This window comes from Coregonus lavaretus, assembly GCF_964263955.1.
Source record: "Coregonus lavaretus genome assembly, chromosome: 1".
Taxonomy (NCBI): Eukaryota; Metazoa; Chordata; class Actinopteri; order Salmoniformes; family Salmonidae; genus Coregonus; species Coregonus lavaretus.
Genome location: NC_139988.1, coordinates 58,784,951 through 58,807,232, shown reverse-complemented (window position 1 = coordinate 58,807,232; position 22,282 = coordinate 58,784,951). Strand labels below are relative to the sequence as shown.

At 44.1% G+C, this 22,282-nt stretch overlaps 1 protein-coding gene across 1 annotated transcript in view; it reads right to left on the bottom strand.

Annotated features, from left to right (window-relative positions):
- LOC311136904 (peroxisome proliferator-activated receptor gamma coactivator-related protein 1-like) overlaps window positions 1-22,282 on the bottom strand; it is a 55,037-nt gene that overhangs the window by 25,601 nt on the left and 7,154 nt on the right. Inside the window, exons 2-6 of the mRNA XM_084171218.1 lie at window positions 18,397-18,534; window positions 18,053-18,205; window positions 12,960-13,040; window positions 10,542-12,690; window positions 10,329-10,382 (exon numbers count right to left, since the gene is read on the bottom strand). Of these exons, the coding sequence (XP_084027344.1) occupies window positions 10,329-10,382; window positions 10,542-12,690; window positions 12,960-13,040; window positions 18,053-18,205; window positions 18,397-18,534 (2,575 nt within the window). The remainder of the gene's footprint in view (window positions 1-10,328; window positions 10,383-10,541; window positions 12,691-12,959; window positions 13,041-18,052; window positions 18,206-18,396; window positions 18,535-22,282) is intronic.

Genomic DNA, 22,282 nt, shown 5'->3' with positions numbered 1-22,282 from the left:
ACAAATACCTAGGTGTCTGGTTAGACTGTAAACTCAACTTCCAGACTCACATAAAGAATCTCCAATCCAAAGTTAAATCTAGAATCGGCTTCCTATTTCGCAACAAAGCCTCCTTCACTCATGCTGCCAAACATGCCCTCGTAAAACTGACTATCCTACCGATCCTTGACTTCGGCGATGTCATTTACAAAATAGCCTCCAACACTCTACTCAGCAAATTGGATGTAGTCTATCACAGTGCCATCCGTTTTGTCTCCAAAGCCCCATACACTACCCACCACTGTGACCTGTACGCTCTTGTTGGCTGGTCCTCACTACATGTTCGTCGTCAAACCCACTGGCTCCAGGCCATCTATAAATCACTGCTAGGCAAATCCCCGCCTTATCTTAGCTCATTGGTCACCATAGCAGCACCCACCCGTAGTCTGCGCTCCAGCAGGTATATCTCACTGGTCATTCCCAAAGCCAACACCTCCTTTGGCCGCCATTCCTTCCAGTTCTCTGCTGCCAATGAATGGAACGAATTGCAAAAATCTCTGAAGCTGGAGACTCTTATCTCCCTCAATAACTTTAAGCATCAGTTGTCAGAGCACCTTACCGATCACTGCACCTGTACACAGCCCATCTGAAATTAGCCCACCCAACTACCTCATCCCTATATTGTTATTTATTTTGCTCTTTTGCACCCCAGTATCTCTATTTGCACATAATCTCTTGCACATCTAGCATTCCAGTGTTAATACTATTGTAATTATTTTGCACTATAGCCTATTTATTGCCTTACCTCCATAACTTGCTACATTTGCACACACTGTATATATATTTTCTGTTGTATTTTTGACTATGTTTTTTACCCCATATGTAACTGTGTTGTTTTTATTGCACTGCTTTGCTTTATCTTGGCCAGGTCGCAGTTGTAAATGAGAACCTGTTCTCAACTGGCTTACCTGGTTAAATAAAGGTGAAATAAATAAAAAAATCAGTAAGGTACCTCAGTCGAGCAGTGAATTTCAAACACAGATTCAACCACAAAGACCAGGGAGGTTTTCCAATGCCTCGCAAAGAAGGGCACCTATTGGTAGATGGGTAAAAATTGAAAAAGCAGACATTGAATATCCTTTTGAGCGTGGTGAAGTTATCAATGACACTTTGGATGGTGTATCAATACACCCAGCCACTACAAAGATACAGGCGTCCTTCCTAACTCAGTTGCTGGAGAGGAAGGAAACCGCTCAGGGATTTCACCATGAGGCCAATGGTGACTTAAAAACAGTTACAGAGTTTAATGGCTGTGATGGAGGATGGATCAACAACATTGTAGTTACTCCACAATACTAACCTAATTGACAGATTGAAAAGGAAGCCTGTACAGAATAAAAAATATTCCAAAACATACATCCTGTTTGCAACAAGGCACTAAAGTAATACTGCAAAAAATGTGGCAAAGCAATTCACTTTTTGTCCTGAATACAAAGCGTTATATTTGGGGGAAATCCAATACAACAAATTACTGAGTACCACTCTTCATATTTTCAAGCATAGTGGTGGCTGCATCATGTTATGTGTATGCTTGTAATCGTTAAGGACTGGGGAGTTTTGCAGGATAAAAAAGAAAGGGAATGGAGCTAAGCACAGGCAAGATCCTAGACAAAAACCTGGTTCAGTCTGCTTTCCACCAGACACTGGGAGATTAATTCACCTTTCAGCAGGACAATAACCTACAACACAAAGCCAAATCTACACTGGAGTTTCTTACCAAGAAGTCAGTGAATGTTCCTGAGTGGCCGAGTTACAGTTTTGACTTAAATCTGCTTGAAAACCTATGGCAAGGAACGGTGTTTCCTCCGACACATTGGTGCGGCTGGCTTCCGGGTTAAGTGGGCGGATGTTAAGGAGCGCGGTTTGGTGGGTCACGTTTCGGAGGACACATTACTCGACCGTCGCCTCTCCCGAGCCCGTTGGGGAGTTGCAGCAATGAGACAAGATTGTAATTGGATCGCAATTGGATATCACGTAATTGGGGAGAAAAAGGGGGTATTTTTTTTTACAAATAAAATAAGAAATATGGCAAGACTTAAATGGTTGTCTAGCAATGATCAACAATCAATTTGACAGAGCTTGAAGATTTTTTTAAATAATAATGTGCAAATATCGTACAATCGAGGTGTGCAAAGCTCTTAGAGGCTTACCTAGAAAGACTCACACCTGTAATTGCTGCCATAGGTGATTATAACATGTATTGACTCAGGGGTGTGAATACTTATGCAAATTAGATATTTCTGTATGTTGTGTAGATGGGTGAGAAAAAATCTATTTAACCCATTTTGAATTCAGGCTGTAACACAACAAAATGTGGATTAAGTCAAGGGGTATGAATACATTCTGAAGGCACTGTATCTGCACATATGTGACGTAGTACGCAATTCTCGGGGAACACTTTTGGCTCGTGAGTGCTACTTTCAGAACTACTGGCAAAAAAGTACAGAAGAATCTCTTTAATGTTTAACTATTTTTTTTCTCTGAAAAATATATTATTTTATCAATTAAATAATGTGGCATATTGCATTTACAACACAACAGTACAACAACAAATCAAAATACCCCAAAAATAACTTGAAACATATGTTTTAAATGCAATATATTTTTATTACTATTCTAAAGACATTAAATTAAACAGAAAATGGAAGTCTTCAAAGGTGGCAGTCTCCATGTGATCTCATTTGGAGATTTAATATCTGCAGCTTTTATTCAATATCACTTGGTTTAAGAAGTAGTCCTCAGTCTTAATTGACGCAAACCTCAGTGAGCCCAGACTGTGTGTAGCAGGGCTTCTCGGTTGCCTCGTAGTTGGATGCCTCAGCATTGTCAGATACAACTTTGGCTAGCTTGGTGTCGAATGGGTTCAATGCCACCTGGATGGCAGGCTCAGAGTCAGGCACAAGGAAGTTATCTGGGATGCTAGGCAGAGGCGGCTCACACTCTCTCAGGCTGACAGCACTCTTTCCAGGTCTCTTTTCCGACTCAGATTTGTCCTTAGTGGAGATGAACTTTGACTTCTGCAACTCTTTTGCAGAATCGTCAATAATGGGGGCACACTGTGGTGTGGATGATGCTTGTTTCAAACCAAACCGTGAAGAGATGCTCTCCCGAACTCTGGATGCCAGTGTCTGTGGTTCAGCGGTGGCTGGTTCCCTTTTCTTCAACCTGGCAGTGGCAATAGCATCAGATCGCCTTCTAGCCTCCTTGGAGATTCTCACAGCATCATAGAGAACCACTATTACGATGAAGCCATAGAAAACGAGCCCCAAAATCAGGTTCACCTTCACAAGTGGCTCGGAGTAAGAAGGGTCAGTCAATATGTTGACTCTGGGTTTGATCTTCAGGGTGCTCTTCTGAGCTTTTGGAGCTGGAGCCTGAAGATTTTCTTTGAAGACGTTGTTGTCACCTTGCAATGCTTTTCGCTTGTAAGCCTGTAGATAAGGAATACGTTTCTCCACAATCATCTGTGGGACTTTAGCTTTACCTGGGAAAGTATCATCTTTCATCCTCTGAAGTTGTTCCAGCATCTGGTCCACTTGCACCATTTTGGTCCATTTTGCAACATTGGGGATGTCCTGAACAGGGTGGTCCTTCACTGGCATCAAAGGCTTGTGCTCTGGAACAGAAATCAGGGGCTCTACAAGCTCCGAGGGCTCTTTAGAATTTTTTGAGGAATATCCTTTTGTCAACTGGCCCACGTTACCTGGAGAAGAATCGTCTTTCACCCGTAAACTCTCAAGTTGTTCCAGCAATGACTTAAAATTGGTCTCTTTTGTAGCATCAGGGTTGTTCTGAACAGAGTGGTCCTTCACTGGCATCAAAGTCTTGTGCTCTGAAGACACCAACACATTTGCAGCAACAGGCGAAAGGAGACAGAAAATAACAGCCAACAATAACATCTTCATGTTGCACAGCCCACCCTTCTGGGAGAGCTGTGTCATTTTGATTAAAGAAATTGTCTTTCAAAAGTAGGCAGTACAAATTACAAGTCAAACTACTAGTTGGCTAGCTGTGCTTTGTAAAAGTGAATTGGGTTTACTGTTCACTGTCAAACATACACAAGATATGGACCCAACATGATGTAATAGAAGAATTTGATTATAACATCACGAGTTCCAGAATGTTGTAACCTGCTCCTCATTGTATTCATTAATTCAGATAATTCATTAATTCATCTCTTTGGATACATTTGGCAATTAGTTTGACGTGCAGTCCCTGTCCCTAAACTGCTTTATCCTACGACTTTGGCAAATGCCCCCGTGACCTACAGCTCCTCATATTTTACCAGGTCATGGTAGTATCTACACTGGTTCTTGCGATGACCCAGCTAATTATGAGCTTTCTGACCCAGGGAGTGAGACACTTTTTGGCCTTCCTCATGGCCCGCACTGCCCCCCTGGAAACCAAATGTTTAAAGACATGGTACTTTGGTGACTAAGAAAGTATTTTTTAAACCTCTCACTTTGGGCTGGATGCTTCAATGTCTAGTTCATACATGCATAATCTGAGGGAAGAATTACTGTTCAGAGAGAGAGAGAGAGAGAGAGAGAGAGAGAGAGAGAGAGAGAGAGAGAGAGAGAGAGAGAGAGAGAGAGAGAGAGAGAGAGAGAGAGAGAGAGATGACTTGTTGCACATACAGTGCCTTCAGAAAGTATTCACACCCCTGACTTTTGCCACATTTTGTTGTGTTACAGCCTGAATTTAAAATTTATTAAATTGAGATTTTGTGTCACTGGCCTACACACAATACCTCATAATGTCAAAGTGGAATTATGTTTTTCAAATGTTTTACAAATTAATAACAAATGAAAAGTTGAAATGTCTTGAGTCACTAAGTATTCAACCCCTTTGTTATGGCAAGCCTAAATAAGTTCAGGATTAAACGTTTGCTTAACAAGCCACATAATAAGTTGCATGGACTCTGTGTGCAATAATAGTGTTTAACATGATTTTTGAATTACTACCTCATCTCTGTACCCAACACATACAATTATCAGTAAGGTACCTCAGTCGAGCAGTGAATTTCAAACACAGATTCAACCACAAAGACCAGGGAGGTTTTCCAATGCCTCGCAAAGAAGGGCACCTATTGGTAGATGGGTAAAAATTGAAAAAGCAGACATTGAATATCCTTTTGAGCGTGGTGAAGTTATCAATGACACTTTGGATGGTGTATCAATACACCCAGTCACTACAAAGATACAGGCGTCCTTCCTAACTCAGTTGCTGGAGAGGAAGGAAACCGCTCAGCGATTTCACCATGAGGCCAATGGTGACTTAAAAACAGTTACAGAGTTTAATGGCTGTGATGGAGGATGGATCATCAACATTGTAGTTACTCCACAATACTAACCTAATTGACAGATTGAAAAGAAGGAAGCCTGTACAGAACACAAAATATTCCAAAACATACAGTGGGGAAAAAAAGTATTTAGTCAGCCACCAATTGTGCAAGTTCTCCCACTTAAAAAGATGAGAGGCCTGTAATTTTCATTATAGGTACACGTCAACTATGACAGACAAAATGAGAAAACAAATTCCAGAAAATCACATTGAAGGATTTTTAATGAATTTATTTGCAAATTATGGTGGAAAATAAGTATTTGGTCAATAACAAAAGTTTCTCAATACTTTGTTATATACCCTTTGTTGGCAATGACACAGGTCAAACGTTTTCTGTAAGTCTTCACAAGGTTTTCACACACTGTTGCTGGTATTTTGGCCCATTCCTCCATGCAGATCTCCTCTAGAGCAGTGATGTTTTGGGGCTGTCGCTGGGCAACACGGACTTTCAACTCCCTCCAAATATTTTCTATGGGGTTGAGATCTGGAGACAGGCTAGGCCACTCCAGGACCTTGAAATGCTTCTTACGAAGCCACTCCTTCGTTGCCCGGGCGGTGTGTTTGGGATCATTGTCATGCTGAAAGACCCAGCCACGTTTCATCTTCAATGCCCTTGCTGATGGAAGGAGGTTTTCACTCAAAATCTCACGATACATGGCCCCATTCATTCTTTCTTTACACGGATCAGTCGTCCTGGTCCCTTTGCAGAAAAACAGCCCCAAAGCATGATGTTTCCACCCCCATGCTTCACAGTAGGTATGGTGTTCTTTGGATGCAACTCAGCATTCTTTGTCCTCCAAACACGACGAGTTGAGTTTTTACCAAAAAGTTATATTTTGGTTTCATCTGACCATATGACATTCTCCCAATCCTCTTCTGGATCATCCAAATGCACTCTAGCAAACTTCAGACGGGCCTGGACATGTACTGGCTTAAGCAGGGGGACACGTCTGGCACTGCAGGATTTGAGTCCCTGGCGGCGTAGTGTGTTACTGATGGTAGGCTTTGTTACTTTGGTCCCAGCTCTCTGCAGGTCATTCACTAGGTCCCCCCATGTGGTTCTGGGATTTTTGCTCACCGTTCTTGTGATCATTTTGACCCCACGGGGTGAGATCTTGTGTGGAGCTCCAGATCGAGGGAGATTATCAGTGGTCTTGTATGTCTTCCATTTCCTAATAATTGCTCCCACAGTTGATTTCTTCAAACCAAGCTGCTTACCTATTGCAGATTCAGTCTTCCCAGCCTGGTGCAGGTCTACAATTTTGTTTCTGGTGTCCTTTGAAAGCTCTTTGGTCTTGGCCCTAGTGGAGTTTGGAGTGTGACTGTTTGAGGTTGTGGACAGGTGTCTTTTATACTGATAACAAGTTCAAACAGGTGCCATTAATACAGGTAACGAGTAGAGGACAGAGGAGCCTCTTAAAGAAGAAGTTACAGGTCTGTTAGAGCCAGATATCTTGCTTGTTTGTAGGTGACCAAATACTTATTTTCCACCATAATTTGCAAATAAATTCATAAAAAATCCTACAATGTGATTTTCTGGAGAGAAAAAATCTCAATTTGTCCGTCATAGTTGACGTGTACCTATGATGAAAATTACAGGCCTCTCATCTTTTTAAGTGGGAGAACTTGCACAATTGGTGGCTGACTAAATACTTTTTTTCCCCACTGTACATCCTGTTTGCAACAAGGCACTAAAGTAATACTGCAAAAAATGTGGCAAAGCAATTCACTTTTTGTCCTGAATACAAAGCGTTATATTTGGGGGAAATCCAATACAACAAATTACTGAGTACCACTCTTCATATTTTCAAGCATAGTGGTGGCTGCATCATGTTATGTGTATGCTTGTAATCGTTAAGGACTGGGGAGTTTTGCAGGATAAAAAAGAAAGGGAATGGAGCTAAGCACAGGCAAGATCCTAGACAAAAACCTGGTTCAGTCTGCTTTCCACCAGACACTGGGAGATTAATTCACCTTTCAGCAGGACAATAACCTACAACACAAAGCCAAATCGACACTGGAGTTTCTTACCAAGAAGTCAGTGAATGTTCCTGAGTGGCCGAGTTACAGTTTTGACTTAAATCTGCTTGAAAACCTATGGCAAGGAACGGTTTTTCCTCCATACGAGAGCACCAGCTGTTCCGGACAACTGTGTGATCACGCTCGCTGTAGCCTATGCGAGTAAGACCTTTAAACAGGTTAACATTCAAAAGGCTGCAGGGCCAGATGGATTACCAGGACGCGTACTCTGAGCATGTACTGACCAGCTTGCAATTGTCTTCACTGAAATTTTTTAACTCTCCCTGACCCTGTCCGTAATACCTACATGTTTCAAGCAGACCACCATTGTCCCTGTGCCCAAGAACGCCAAGGTAACCTGTCTAAATAACTAATCATTAATCTGTCGCCATAAAATGGCTCACATCAACACCATCATCCCAGACACCCTGGACCCACTCCAATTCGTATACTGCCCCAACAGATCCACAGATGACGAAATCTCTATTGTACTCCCCACTGCCCTTTCCCACCTGGACAAAAGGAACACCTATGTGAGAATGCTGTTCATTGACTACAGCTCAGCGTTCAACACCATAGTGCCCTCAAAGCTCATCATTAAGCTAAGGACCCTGGGACACCTCCCTCTGCAACTGGATCCTGGACTTCCTGACGGGCCACCCTCAGGTGGTGAGGGTAGGCAACAACACATCTGCTAGGCTGACCCGCAACACAGGGGCCCCTCAGGGGTGCGTGCTTAGTCCCCCTCCTATACTCCCAGTTCACCCACGACTGCGTGGCAGTGCACGCTTCCAACACCATCATTACGTTTGCTGATGTCACGACGGTGGTAGGCCTGATCACTGACGACAATGATAGCCTATAGGGAGGAGGTCAGCGACCTGGCAGTGTGGTGCCAGGACAACAACCTCCCCCTTAATGTCAGCAAGACAAAAAGGAACTGATCGTGGACTACAAGAAACGAGGGCCGAGCACGCCACCATTCACATTGACGGGTCTGTAGTGGAGCAGGTCGAGAGCTTAAAGTTCCTCGGTGTCCACATCACTAAGGGTCAATCATGGCAATGACAATGCCTCTTCCCCCTCGGGAGGCTAAAAATACTTGGCATGGGCCCTCAGATCCTCAAAAAGTTCTACAGCTGCACCATTGAGAGCATCTTGACTGGCTGCATCAACACTTGGTATGGCAACTGCTTGGCATCCGATCGCAAGGCGCTACAGAGGGTAGTGTGTATGGCCCAGTACATCACTGGGGCTGAGCTCCCTGCCATCCAGGACCTCTATACCAGGCAGTGTCAGAGGAAGGCCCTAAAGAATTGTCAGACTCTAGCCACCCTACTCATAGACTGTTCTCTGCTACTGCATGGCAAGCAGTACCGATGCACCAAGTCTGGAACAAACAGGACCCTGAACAACTTCTACCCACAAGACGTAAGACTGCCAAATAGCTACCCGGACTATCTGCATTGACCCTTTTTGCACAAACTTTTTTGACTCATCACATACACTGCTGCTACTTATTATCTATCCTGTTGCCTAGTGACTCTATTCCTAGTTATATGTGCACATCTACCTAAATTACCTTGTACCCCTGAACATCGACTCGGTACTGGTACCCCTTGTATATAGCCACCAAGTTATCGTTACTCATTGTGTATTTATTATTACACGTTATAACTTTTATATTATTTCTCTATTGTTTTCTTTCTCTGCATTGTTGGGAAGGGCCTGTAAATAAGCATTTCACTGTTAGTCTACACCCTGTGTTTACGAAACATGTGACGAATACAATTTGATTTCACACACATTAAAGTAGTAATGGTAGAAAATGTTAACCCAATTTCCCACTTGGGGCTAATACATGACAACAGGTCACTAAAAAGCGAAGACTGTTCTCAAAATCCACCTCCTGAAACAGCCATATCCCATGTTCCCAACTTCCACCTCAATGTTTGGATCTGAAAACCAATGCTTTCTAACGCAAGAGGTGGGCACGTAGCTAGATTAGATAATGTCACCACCATGTTCACGTGCAGAATATACACTGTATCATAAAACAGTATCTGATGTAACCAACAAGGAACAATGAACTCTGAATTGCCTTAAAGTGTGTTGGAATGGAAAACTAGGCTAAAAACACAGAAAGTCCTCCAGGAATGACAGACTGACAACCTGCTGAGACTGCTCCTTACATGTGAACAGTTGATAATGGGATGTTTCTACATGCCAAGACTTAACCAGCATCCTCACTGAACCAAAGAAATTGTGTCTCTCCAGTATGAAGACCCCTCTTTAGATAACCCATGAATAAAAAATCCAACACGTCAAACTCTGCTTCGCCAAGCTACTAACGTGCACCAAAACACACAAGACAACGAGCACGTTCCAGACCGACCTGCAAAAGCCAAACGCTTGGGTCAGCCGTCGACTTCGTAAGGAGCTTAGGAGTCTTGGCACTAAATTCCTCCAACCATCTCATCAGTCAATTATGGCCAGACGTAGCCCTGCTCTGCAACCCTACACCCCACTTCTCCATCACACAATCCAGTGAAAGTGATCCTGGGGCCAGATTTAGTCTAGTACTACTGAACAAGCTGATCCACTGAGCTGTTAGCTAATACCAAGTCACACAGATGTTAGCCAACACCAAGACCATTAGGCCACTAGCATGCCATAGGAGTAAGGGTTACATTGATTATATTTCAGCGGGAAACAGTCAGCCATTTTATGCAGAATTCCTGGTTGTTTTCTAACAGAAATGCTATGTTTCGGTACTTCGTCATAGATGAAATAACAGCAATGTCAAAGAAACATGGATATGTGAAATAAATGGCGACCCCTGAAGAAATTTCACAGAAAAAAAAAGAACTATCCCCTACAGCCAGAGAGAACTCCAGTGTCAATACCTCAGAGTCCATATCACTCACCTTGCGTCTCTTCAAACTGCTCCAGCAGGCTGGTGAGGTCTGCAGCTTCAATACCTGTGAGAGAGAACAACCACTCACTACTATACCAATACACCACAACAACTACAGCCAGGAGAAAACACTTTACATGCTTCAAATAGCTCTAAGGATAAGTGGCAAATCTAACATCCAAGCAACCAGAGGCTCAGTAGTATGTCCAGTATGTCCCCTCACCGATTTCACTGGTGAAGGCCTCCATCAGCTCCGGAGTAGGACTCGCTTTGGGGTCCTCCTGGGCTGGAGAACACCTCACTGGAGGTTTGAAGGACTGGGCGTTGGAGGGCTTGGCTGGGGTAGACACAGGAGTAACTGTAGGCAGCTCAGGCACCCTAGGCTGGGGCAGAGAAACTACTCCCTTCTGGAGAGTAGTAGCCACCTTCAGAGGAGCAGCAGGGGTAGGTTTCTGGACAGAAACAGCAGCAGCGGTGGTGGGGTTTAAAGTTTTCTCGGGTACAGTAACAGCGACGGGGGTGGGTTCTTGGGGTATAGCAGCAATTAAGATGGGCCTGTGGGCATCTGTAGTGGTTTTAGAAGAGGCTCCACTGGAGCTCAGAGATTTGATAAGGGCCACAGGCTTCAAGGAGGGTAGCTGAGACTGGAGCAGGGGGTTAGAGAGTGCAGGCTGGGAGGCCTGGGGTATACAACACTTCACAGAAGGGGTCTGGGCCTTGGTGGAGGGGGTCTGGGGTGGTACCACCTTCACAGTACTGGATGCAGGCACAGCAGAGATTGGGGGCTGGAGTTGGCTAGCTTTAGATGGCTGTGGAGTAGGAACAGCCGCTTGCTGGGGAGGGGTGGTAAGGGCTGCATTTGGACTAGCAACCTTGCTAGGGGAATATGATTTGGAGGCCTGCATGTAAGCAGGAGGCACCAGCAGGGCTTCAGGTGTAGGAGGTGCTCCTGGTCCCATGGGCTGCCAGGCTGATTTCACTTCCTCCACTTCATTCTTCCCTGGGAAGGGGTGGGGGCGATGGGGGTCTCTGTAGGAGGGGGTGGGGAGGCAGGGGATGGGGGGCAGCTCTGTAGGGGCCTCAAGGAGGATGGGCCACTTGGTGCTCGGGTCCTCCAGTCTCTCTAGGGAGGCCGGTTTCTTCTGCTGGCGCAGCAGCCGGTACTGCTGGAGGGACAGGGGCTTGGGTTTGGGTTCAATAGCCTGGGGGGTCTCAGTGAGCTGGGGGATCACCTGGGGGGCGACTAGAGGGGCAACGTTGGGCTGCATCGTTGCCTGAGGGGCCACTGATACAGGGTTGGCACTGGGAGGGTTGATTGTCATTGCCTGGGGGGCGTCCATCATCTGGTAGGCTGTTGGGTTAGCTGCAGAAGCTGGGGGGACCTTTTTGGGGGTCATAGTCATTGGCAACAGGTCAGAGGACATTACTTTTAACACAGGGTCAGAGGCAGGGATGACCTTAATGCTGGGTTGTGTGGGTAGTGTTTTGGTGGTGACTTCCACATGGCTCTGCCGCTGTGCGCGTTGTGTTTCGGCAGCGTTTGTCACTCTCATCTTGTGTTTTGGGGCCTCGGGGGCGGCCGTTAATGAGATGGCGGAAGTTAATGACTCGTTCTTGTCCTTTTTCTTCTTCTCTGGTTTGGTTGTCTCCTTGACAGGCTTCCAGGGCGAGGATTCCTGGGCTGCTCTCCCATTAGTCCCGCTCCTCAGGACTCTCCCCTCTGCCTGGTCAGGTTCAGGTATGACCTCAGCAGGTGAATTCTCCATTTTGTTTTTCCGTTTCCTTTTCCTTCGAAATGGACATCTCTCTGCAGTCTCCTCCTTTGGTCTTCTGTTGATGACCTTCTCACCCCTTGCCTCTGACCTCAGGGTCGTGGCGGGATCAGAAGGGCCGGCCACCTCTTCTGGGGCATCGTCAACTACGACGTCATCATCATTCGCAGACTCTGGCGTCTCCAAAATGGCAGCCTCCAAAACTTCATCAGGAACCCTCTGCTCCGCTTCGGACAAGTCTTCTACTCCAGGCAGGGAGAAAGAGGGATGACAGAGGGAGAGGCCCATATCTGGGAGGGCAAATATAGTTTCTCCATGCTCTCCCTGGTCCACCACCTCCAGCAGTACCCTATTCTCTGCCAGCATCTGTTCTTCCTCTTCTCCATTCTCCACGCAAACGGCCATGCAGTAGGGGTGCATGTGTCTGACCAGCTCTCCTAAACTCATTGACATGCTCTCTCCATCCTCGCCCTCTTCCTCCATGTGCTGCTCCAGAGGGAGAGGCAGATTCAGGCCATCCCAGTTCAGGAGCTTTTGCTCTGCGTCCTCTTCCTCCTCTCCGTCACTCCTCTGGACAGACTTCTGTGTCCTGGGGAGACTCTAGATAGAGAGGGGAAACCTCTGGTCAACGTCTGGGGCTTTCTCCGTTCAGCTTGGAGGTTTAAAATGTAGCTGTACCACCTGTATATGCAGACTTTCTCACCAGCTACACTATTTGTTGTGTCTGCACTTTAAAGCAATACGTCTTATGAAATCTTCAAGTCTTGATTCAAATCATATGTACGTGTCAATATGAAAATACCGAAATAACTAGAGTGATACAGTTGAATGCATTTACAACAGGGTGGTAGTGAAAGCAGGTGAGCTACCTTTCCAGTGGAGAACTGTCGTGTGTTGCAGAGTGTCTCCCTCTCTGGAGGCGAGCGGGACAAGCACAGCAGTCTCCTCAGCTACAATATGAGAAGAAACAAACATTACAATCACACATAGGACAACAGTGAATCAACACAATACAGTTTAGGCATAAAAAGTTGTCATTAGTTCCAGTTGCCTATTCATTTTGACAGCCCTGCTTCCTAAAGTTGGGTCCATCAGCCTCCAATAGATTATACTCAGTGTCCAACCTTCTGCCACCAAGTGACTAACTAAGACATATACACTACTACATGGCATATATAAAAATATAAAGCCTAAAGAAATGCTAGTCCTCAGTGAGCTAAAAAACTGCAACAAAGATGCCAGGAGAAAAAAACACAATGAAATCAAATGATAGCAGTGGCAGCTGTACAGATAACTTATCCAAACTGCTTTGACTTCTCAAACATGGCAGAAAGCCAACACAATATGATGCCCCGTCACCTTATTAATTCAGCCACTTAGATAACTAGCAAGTTAAACTTATGGGTCGCGTTAACACAGAATTCTTCATTTTTCACACAGGATTAAGAGACCACTGCAAAATGATCAGTTTCTCTGGTTTTACTATTTATAGGTATGTGTTTGGGTAAGAATAGCATTTTTATTTCTCCCAAATATTGTCATTTAGAGCATTAATTTGCAGAAAATGACAACTGGTCAAAATAACAAAAAATATGCAGTGTTGTCAGACCTTGAATAATGCAAAGGAAATATGTTCATGTTCATTTTTAAACAACACAATACTAATGTTTTAACTTAGGAAGAGTTCAGAAATCAATATTTGGTGGAATAACCCTGATTTTCAATCACAGCTTTCATGTGTCTTGGCATGCTCTCCACCAGTCTTTCACATTGATGTTGGGTGACTTTATGCCACTCCTGGTGCAAAAAGTCAAGCAGCTCGGCTTTGTTTGATGGCTTGTGACCATCCATCTTCCTCTTGATCACATTCCAGAAGTTTTCAATGGGGTTCAGGTCTGGAGATTGGGCTGGCCATGACAGGGTCTTGATCTGGTGGTCCTCCATCCACACCTTGATTGACCTGGCTGTGTGGCATGGTGTATTGTCCTGCTGGAAAAACCAATCCTCAGAGTTGGGGAACAATGTCAGTGCAAAAGGAAGCACGTTTTCTTCCAGGACAACCTTGTACGTGGCTTGATTCATGCGTCCTTCAAAGACAAATCTGCCCAATTCCAGCCTTGCTGAAGCACCCCCAGATCATCACAGATCCTCCACCAAATTTCACAGTGGGTGCGAGACACTGTGGCTTGTAGGCCTCTCCAGGTCTCCATCTAACCATTAGACAACCAGGTGTTGGGCAAAGCTGAAAATTGGACTCATCAGAGAAGATGACCTTACTCCAGTCCTCTACGGTCCAATCCTTATGGTCTTTTGCAAACCTCAGCCTGGCTCTTCTTTGCTTCTCATTGATGAAGGGCTTTTTTCTAGCTTTGTACGACTTCAGCCCTGCCCATAGGAGGTTGTTTCGAACCGTCCTCGCCGTGCACTTCACCACAGCTGCCGTTTGCCATTCTTTTTGTAGGTCACTTGATGTCATCCTATGGTTGTTGAGTGACATTCGTATCCCTCTGCCAGTAAAGCCAGAATTGAACCCTTCTTTTCCTCACTCAGAACTTTCCTTTTCAACTCTTTTGGCATGGTCAATAGTTATTTTTTGATCAATATTACTTTTGGCACTGATTTTGACATCCAACTGGTATTATTGCAAGAGGATAGTGATGACCACAGCAGTGATTTTTATACTTTTACTCGTTAAATAAGATTTGGTTCAGGTGATCACCTAATCAGTACCTAATTCAGTAGAATGAGGTGTGCCTGTGTTGGAATTCAACAGACACTGGAATGGAATGGCTGTAATACATGTAGAGATGCTGATTTAAGAATAATTTGCAGTGGTCTCTTAACTTTTTCCAGAACTCGCTCTGTGTGTGTGTGTGTGTATATATATATATATACATACATACATACATACACACACACACATATACACACACACACGCATATACAGTGAGGGAAAAAAGTATTTGATCCCCTGCTGATTTGTACGTTTGCCCACTGACAAAGACATGATCAGTCTATAATTTTAATGGTAGGTTTATTTGAACAGTGAGAGACAGAATAACAAAAAAATCCAGAAAAACGTATGTCAAAAATGTTATAAATTGATTTGCATTTTCATGAGGGAAATAAGTATTTGACCCCTCTGCAAAACATGACTTAGTACTTGGTGGCAAAACCCTTGTTGGCAATCACAGAGGTCATACGTTTCTTGTAGTTGGCCACCAGGTTTGCACACATCTCAGGAGGGATTTTGTCCCACTCCTCTTTGCAGATCTTCTCCAAGTCATTAAGGTTTCGAGCCTGACGTTTGGCAACTCGAACCTTCAGCTCCCTCCACAGCTTTTCTATGGGATTAAGGTCTGGAGACTGGCTAGGCCACTCCAGGACCTTAATGTGCTCTTCTTGAGCCACTCCTTTGTTGCCTTGGTCATGTGTTTTGGGTCATTGTCATGCTGGAATAACCATCCACGACCCATTTTTCAATGCCCTGGCTGAGGGAAGGAGGATCTCACCCAAGATTTGACGGTACATGGCGCCGTCCATCGTCCCTTTGATGCGGTGAAGTTGTCCTATCCCCTTAGCAGAAAAACACCCCCAAAGCATAATGTTTCCACCTCCATGTTTGACGGTGGGGATGGTGTTCTTGGGGTCATAGGCAGCATTCCTCCTCCAAACACGGCGAGTTGAGTTGAAGCCAAAGAGCTAGATTTTGGTCTCATCTGACCACAACACTTTCACCCAGTTCTCCTCTGAATCATTCAGATGTTCATTGACAAACTTCAGACGGCCCTGTATATGTGCTTTCTTGAGCAGGAGGGCCTTGCGGGCGCTGCAGGATTTCAGTTCTTCACGGCATAGTGTATTACCAATTGTTTTCTTGGTGACTATGGTCCCAGCTGCCTTGAGATCATTGACAAGATCCTCCTGTGTAATTCTGGGCTGATTCCTCACCGTTCTCATGATCATTGCAACTTCACGAGGTGAGATCTTGCATGGAGCCCCAGGCCGAGGGAGATTGACAGTTCTTTTGTGTTTCTTCCATTTGCGAATAATCGCACCATCTGTTGTCACCTTCTCACCAAGCTGCTTGGCGATGGTCTTGTAGCCCATTCCAGCCTTGTGTAGGTCTACAATCTTGTCCATGACATCCTTTGAGAGCTCTTTGGTCTTGGCCATGGTGGAGAGTTTGGAATCTGATTGATTGATTGCTTCTGTGGACAGGTGTATTTTATACAGGTAACAAACTGAGATTAGGAGCACTCCCTTTAAGAGTGTGCTCCTAATCTCAGCTCGTTACCTGTATAAAAGACACCTGGGAGCCAGAAATCTTTCTGATTGAGAGGGGGTCAAATACTTATTTCCCTCATTAAAATGCAAATCAATTTATAACATTTTTGACATGCGTTTTTCTGGATTTTGTTGTTGTTATTCTGTCTGTCACTGTTCAAATAAACCTACCATTAAAATTATAGACTGATCATTTCTTTGTCAGTGGGCAAACGTACAAAATCAGCAGGGGATCAAATACTTTTTTCCCTCACTGTATGTATGCATGCATGCATGCATGCATGCATGCATGCATGCATATACACACAAAACAGTATGTGGACACCCCTTCAAATTAGTGGATTCGGCTATTTCAGCCACACCCGTTGCCGACAGGTGTATAAAATCGAGCACAGCCATGCAATCTCCATAGACAAACACTGGCAGTAGAACGTCCGTACCGTCATAGGATGCCACCTTTCCAACAAGTCAGTTCATCATATTTCTGCCCTGCTAGAGCTGCCCCGGTCAACTGTAAGAGTTATTGTGAAGTGGAAACGACTAGGAGCAACAACAGCTCTGCTGCGAAGTGGTAGGCCACACAAGCTCACAGAACTGGACCGCCTAGTGCTGAAGCGCGTAAAAGTAATCTGTCATCGGTTGCAACACTCACTACAGAGTTCCAAACTGCCTCTGCAAGTAACGTCAGCACAATAACTGTTTCGTCTGTTGCTTCATGAAAATGGGTTTCCATGGCCGAGCAGCCGCACACAAGCCTAAGATCACCATGCGCAATGGCAAGCGCCGGCTGGTGTAAACCTTGCCGCCATTGGAAACACGTTCTCTGGAGTGATGAATAACGCTTCATCATCTGGCAGTTTGACGGACAAATCTGGGTTTGGCGGATGCCAGGAGAACGCTAACTGCCCCAATGCATAGTGCCAACTGTAAAGTTTGGTGGAGGAGGAATAATGGTCTTGGGCTGTTTTTCATGGTTCGCGCTAGGCCCCTTAGTTCCAGTGAAGGGAAATCTTAACGCTACAGCATACGACATTCTACACGATTCTGTGCTTCCAACTTTGTGGCAACATGTGGCAACAGGTTGGGGAAGGCCCTTCCCTGTTTCAGCATGACAATACCTCCATGCACAAAGCAAGGTCGAGATCGGTGTGGAAGAACTTGACTGGCCTGCACAGAGCCCTGACCTTAACTCCATTGAACACATTTGGGATTAATTGTAACACCGACTGCGAGCCAGGCCAAATCACCCAACATCAGTGCCCGACCTCACTATTGCTCGTGGCTGAATGGAAGCAAGTCCCCACAGCAATGTTCCAACATCTAGTGGAAAGATGGTAAGCTTCACAATGTAAATTAATGTGACAGGTGAAATTAAGAACGCAGTCTGTTTTATCTTCTAACATATTGCAGAAGTTGACTGCAGGTATTTACTTAAGTAGCTACAAATATTAAAAAGTTTCAACTGTATTGAAAAACCATTCTGTGACTATTTCCATATACCCTGGTATACGGTATACTGCCCAAGCCTAGTGCAAGCTGTGTGTTTGCACGTTGGCCAGGACCAGCTGGGAACTCACGCCTCACCTTCTGACCTGATAATAGTTCAGAGTCGGGCAGTATGTCAAACAGGGATAAGGTCACAGTTTGTATGTGTATGGTGTGTGTTGGGACTCACCGGCGAGTGTTCCCGGTCTTTCTGGCCAGACAGTAGGTCCGAGTCTGGCAGTGTGTCAAAGTGGGATAGGTTCTCATCGTCCACGTTATCCAGGATCTCCGTCAAAGCTGTGAGCAGCGTAGCCTGGTTCTCCTCATCAAGTCCAACTTTATTCTGAGAGACGTTTTTTGGGGGTGTTAAAATTCACATAATTCAGCTAAGTAGCAGACAAGTCCGTTAAAAGCTGGAACTATTGTACAGTTAGCAAAAAGTAAAATTACTCCAAATGTGCCTCTGGTCCAAAGTAAAGTAGTGTACTATATAGGAAACGGGGTGTGATTTGACCTTTATCCTTGGCTCCTTACCTCTCCTGTGGGTGTGTCCTCAAAGATAGACAGTATGGAGGGGTCCAAACAGCAGTGGAGGGCCTCCAGAGCCTCTCCTGTATCCAGCTCCAGTCTGGCCACGCTATCAATGGACAGGCCCCCATGGAGATTCACCACCTGATGGGGGGGGGGGAATTGGGTCAGTAAGCCTGGAGAACCAGAGTCAAAACAGTCAGAGGGAGCCGAAATCAACCTCTAGCACCTAGGCAAGTCACATTTGAAGTACTGTTTAATCAATATACCCAGTAGTGATTGATAGCTTCATCTTGCTATTTGATAAGCTGGGTGGTATTTATTTTCCGCTGTATTACTTTAACCTTAGCTCCATTCCTCTCAAACCTACACACTAGCACCACAAGGTGATATCATTACACAACAGGACGATGAAGTCCGTTAGGGCTGAAATAGGGATGTTAACGGTTAACCTTTCAAATCGGTTAGTTGCTAAAAAATACATTTGACCGGTCATGCTTATCGGTCTATAGGTTAATTTGCATACATTGTGGAATTGACGCGTGTATTTTTGGTAGTTGTCATGCATCTTATTTATCACACACGCACAGCATACAGAGCCTAGTTTGCGGAACGGAATGGCCCATCACCTGTCAGACCATGCGAGAGCAGCTCCTCAAACAGCTGGTACTGCAGTGAAATGAGCTTTTTTAAGCCCAGTCATTGCGCAACAAATAACAATTCTAAATGCAATGTTGTGTTAAAAACGTTATGGCCACGATTAAAAAGCTATATTTTTATTTCTCAATCTCAACTCAAAATTAAAGCACGCCATTCGAGAGCATATGTTATAGTCAACGGTAGGCAGGCTATCAGCGTGTCACCCAACACTTTACAATGTGAGCTTGAGGAACTATAATTGTTTGAAATCTGAACATTTTACTTCAAATAATGAGAATGTCTTACCTTGCTTCAAAGTAGCCAAACTTGGAGGCAATGCTTTTATGAAAACTTCCTCATGCCATTAACTCTAAAGTCTAAGCTAACATATATAATTTTTTTAAGATGGTCATATCAAGGACCATTTATACAGTTGAGGTCAGAAGTTTACATACTTTTAGGTTGGAGTCATTAAAACTTGTTTTTCAACCACTACACAAATGTCTTGTTAACAAACTATAGTTTTGGCAAGTCGGTTAGGACATCTACTTTGTGCATGACACAAGTAATTTTTCCAACAATTGTTTACAGACAGATTTCACTTATAATTCACTGTATCACAATTCCAGTGGGTCAGAAGTTTACATACACTATGTTGACTGTGCCTTTAAACAGCTTGGAAAATTCCAGAAAATGATGTCATGGCTTTAGAAGCTTCTGATAGGCTAATTGACATCATTTGATTCAATTGGAGGTGTACCTGTGGATGTATTTCAAGGCCTACCTTCAAACTCAGTGCCTCTTTGCTTGACATCATGGGAAAATCAAAAGAAATCAGCCAAGACCTCAGAAAAAATATTGTAGACCTCCACAAGTCTGGTTCATCCTTGGGAGCAATTTCCAACGCCTGAAGGTACCACGTTCATCTGTACAAACAATAGTACGCAAGTATAAACACCATGGGACCACGCAGCCTTCATACCGCTCAGGAAGGAGACGCGTTCTGTCTCCTAGAGATGAACGTACTTTGGTGCGAAAAGTGCAAATCAATCCCAGAACAGCAAAGGACCTTGTGAAGATGCTGGAGGAAACAGGTACAAAAGTATCTATATCCACAGTAAAACGAGTCCTATCTCGACATAACCTGAAAGGCCGCTCAGCAAGGAAGAACTACGGTTTGCAACTGCACATGGGGACAAAGATCGTACTTTTTTGAGAAATGTCCTCTGGTCTGATGAAACAGAAATTGAACTGTTTGGCCATAATAACCATCGTTATGTTTGGAGGAAAAAGGGGGTTCTTGCAAGCAGACGAACACCATCCCAACCGTGAAGCACGGGGTGGCAGCATCATGCTGTGGGGGTGCTTTGCTGCAGGAGGGACTGGTGCACTTCACAAAATAGATGGCATCATGAGGAAGGAAAGTTATGTGGATATATTGAAGCAACATCTCAAGACATCAGTCAGGAAGTTAAAGCTTGGTCGCAAATGGGTCTTCCAAATGGACATTGACCCCAAGCATACTTCCAAAGTTGTGGAAAAATGGCTTAAAGACAATAAAGTCAATGTATTGGAGTGGCCATCACAAAGCCCTGACCTCAATCCTATATAACATTTGTAGGCAGAACTGAAAAAGCGTGTGCGAGCAAGGAGGCCTACAAACCTGACTCAGTTACACCAGCTCTGTCAGGAGGAATGGGCCAAAATTCACCCAACTTATTGTGGGAAGCTTGTGGAAGGCTACCCGAAACGTTTGAGGAGGAGATCTGCATGGAGGAATGGGCCAAAATACCAGCAACAGTGTGTGAAAACCTTGTGAAGACTTACAGAAAACGTTTGACCTGTGTCATTGCCAAAAAAGGGTATATAACAAAAGTATTGAGTAACTTTTGTTATTGACCAAATACTTATTTTCCACCATAATTTGCAAATAAATTCATAAAAAATCCTACAATGTGATTTTCTGGATTTTTCTTCTCTCAATTTGTCTGTCATAGTTGACGTGTACCTATGATGAAAATTACAGGCCTCTCATCTTTTTAAGTGGGAGAACTTGCACATTTGGTGGCTGACTAAATACTTTTTCCCCCCACTTTATATAAGTATTGAAATATAGGAATAAACAGGATGCGCTCTTAGACCTACAGCTTGATGGTGGTTATGCAAGGCTGCTATACTAAGCCTACTAATGATAATGACATTAATTATTATAACGATGATTAATAATAGTATTAATAACAATAAGGAGAGCAAGGAAAAAATTTGGTTATTTTTATAAATATAATTTCTGACAATTTGGAAGTGTAAACACTTAATAAATAGTAAATAATACCAGAGAGGCTGGTCTGACTAAAAAAAGTGTAAAGCCTTTATTACAGCATAGCAAAGATTAAAAACAGCCACATTTGTGAAATTGTTTCTGACATGTTGTGGTTGCCTGAGGCTTGGTGCTCACGGAATCACTAGGCTATTAAACAAACACTCAAACAGGCAACAGAAGCAGGATCTGTCTTATTTCTGTAGATATGATTTATAAAGCCAGGCACATTTAACAGTTTGGCTATTGATTATAGACCTAATTAAGATGGGGTTTCCTCGCTCCTCACTTTTCTTAGCCCCTTAAGGCAAGGGCTGTTTTCTTGCCTCCTAACTCTGCTGCTGCCTCCACCACATTGTTGTCAACACCAATAAGCTGGTTAACTTCACTATTATGCAAAACATGGTCTAGAAAAGGCGCCAATTCAACAGCGCACTGATGTGTTTCAGAAACGCAGACAACGACCACTATGCCACGCGGGAGGAAGCACGTTATAAAATAATACTTGTATTAGTGTTGCACCATTGTTCTTAAGTAATATAACTATATACAATTTCAGTAGCACGTCTTAGACTGATGGACTGTGCCATCCCCACGGCCTCCACAATGGATCAGTGCACTCAGACAGGCACGAATCAGACAGGTGTTTAGCACACCATGATTATAAAAAATAAAAAAAATGTTGCTACTGCGCGACTAAAGAAATCTCGGTTGACCAACAGCCTATCGACCAAATGGGGTGAGCCCTAATCGGTTGCCATTGTAGGGTCACGCACTACTCAAAGCAAATTTAGAACTTGTATTATTCAAATACCGTCATACTGTCAAATTTGAACAATAGTGATATTTTGGCCATATCGCCCAGCCCTAGTAAATGCTCACCTTCGATGGCCACAGGCACGCTGGATAAGTGTGCTCTTCGCGAATTAATCGTGT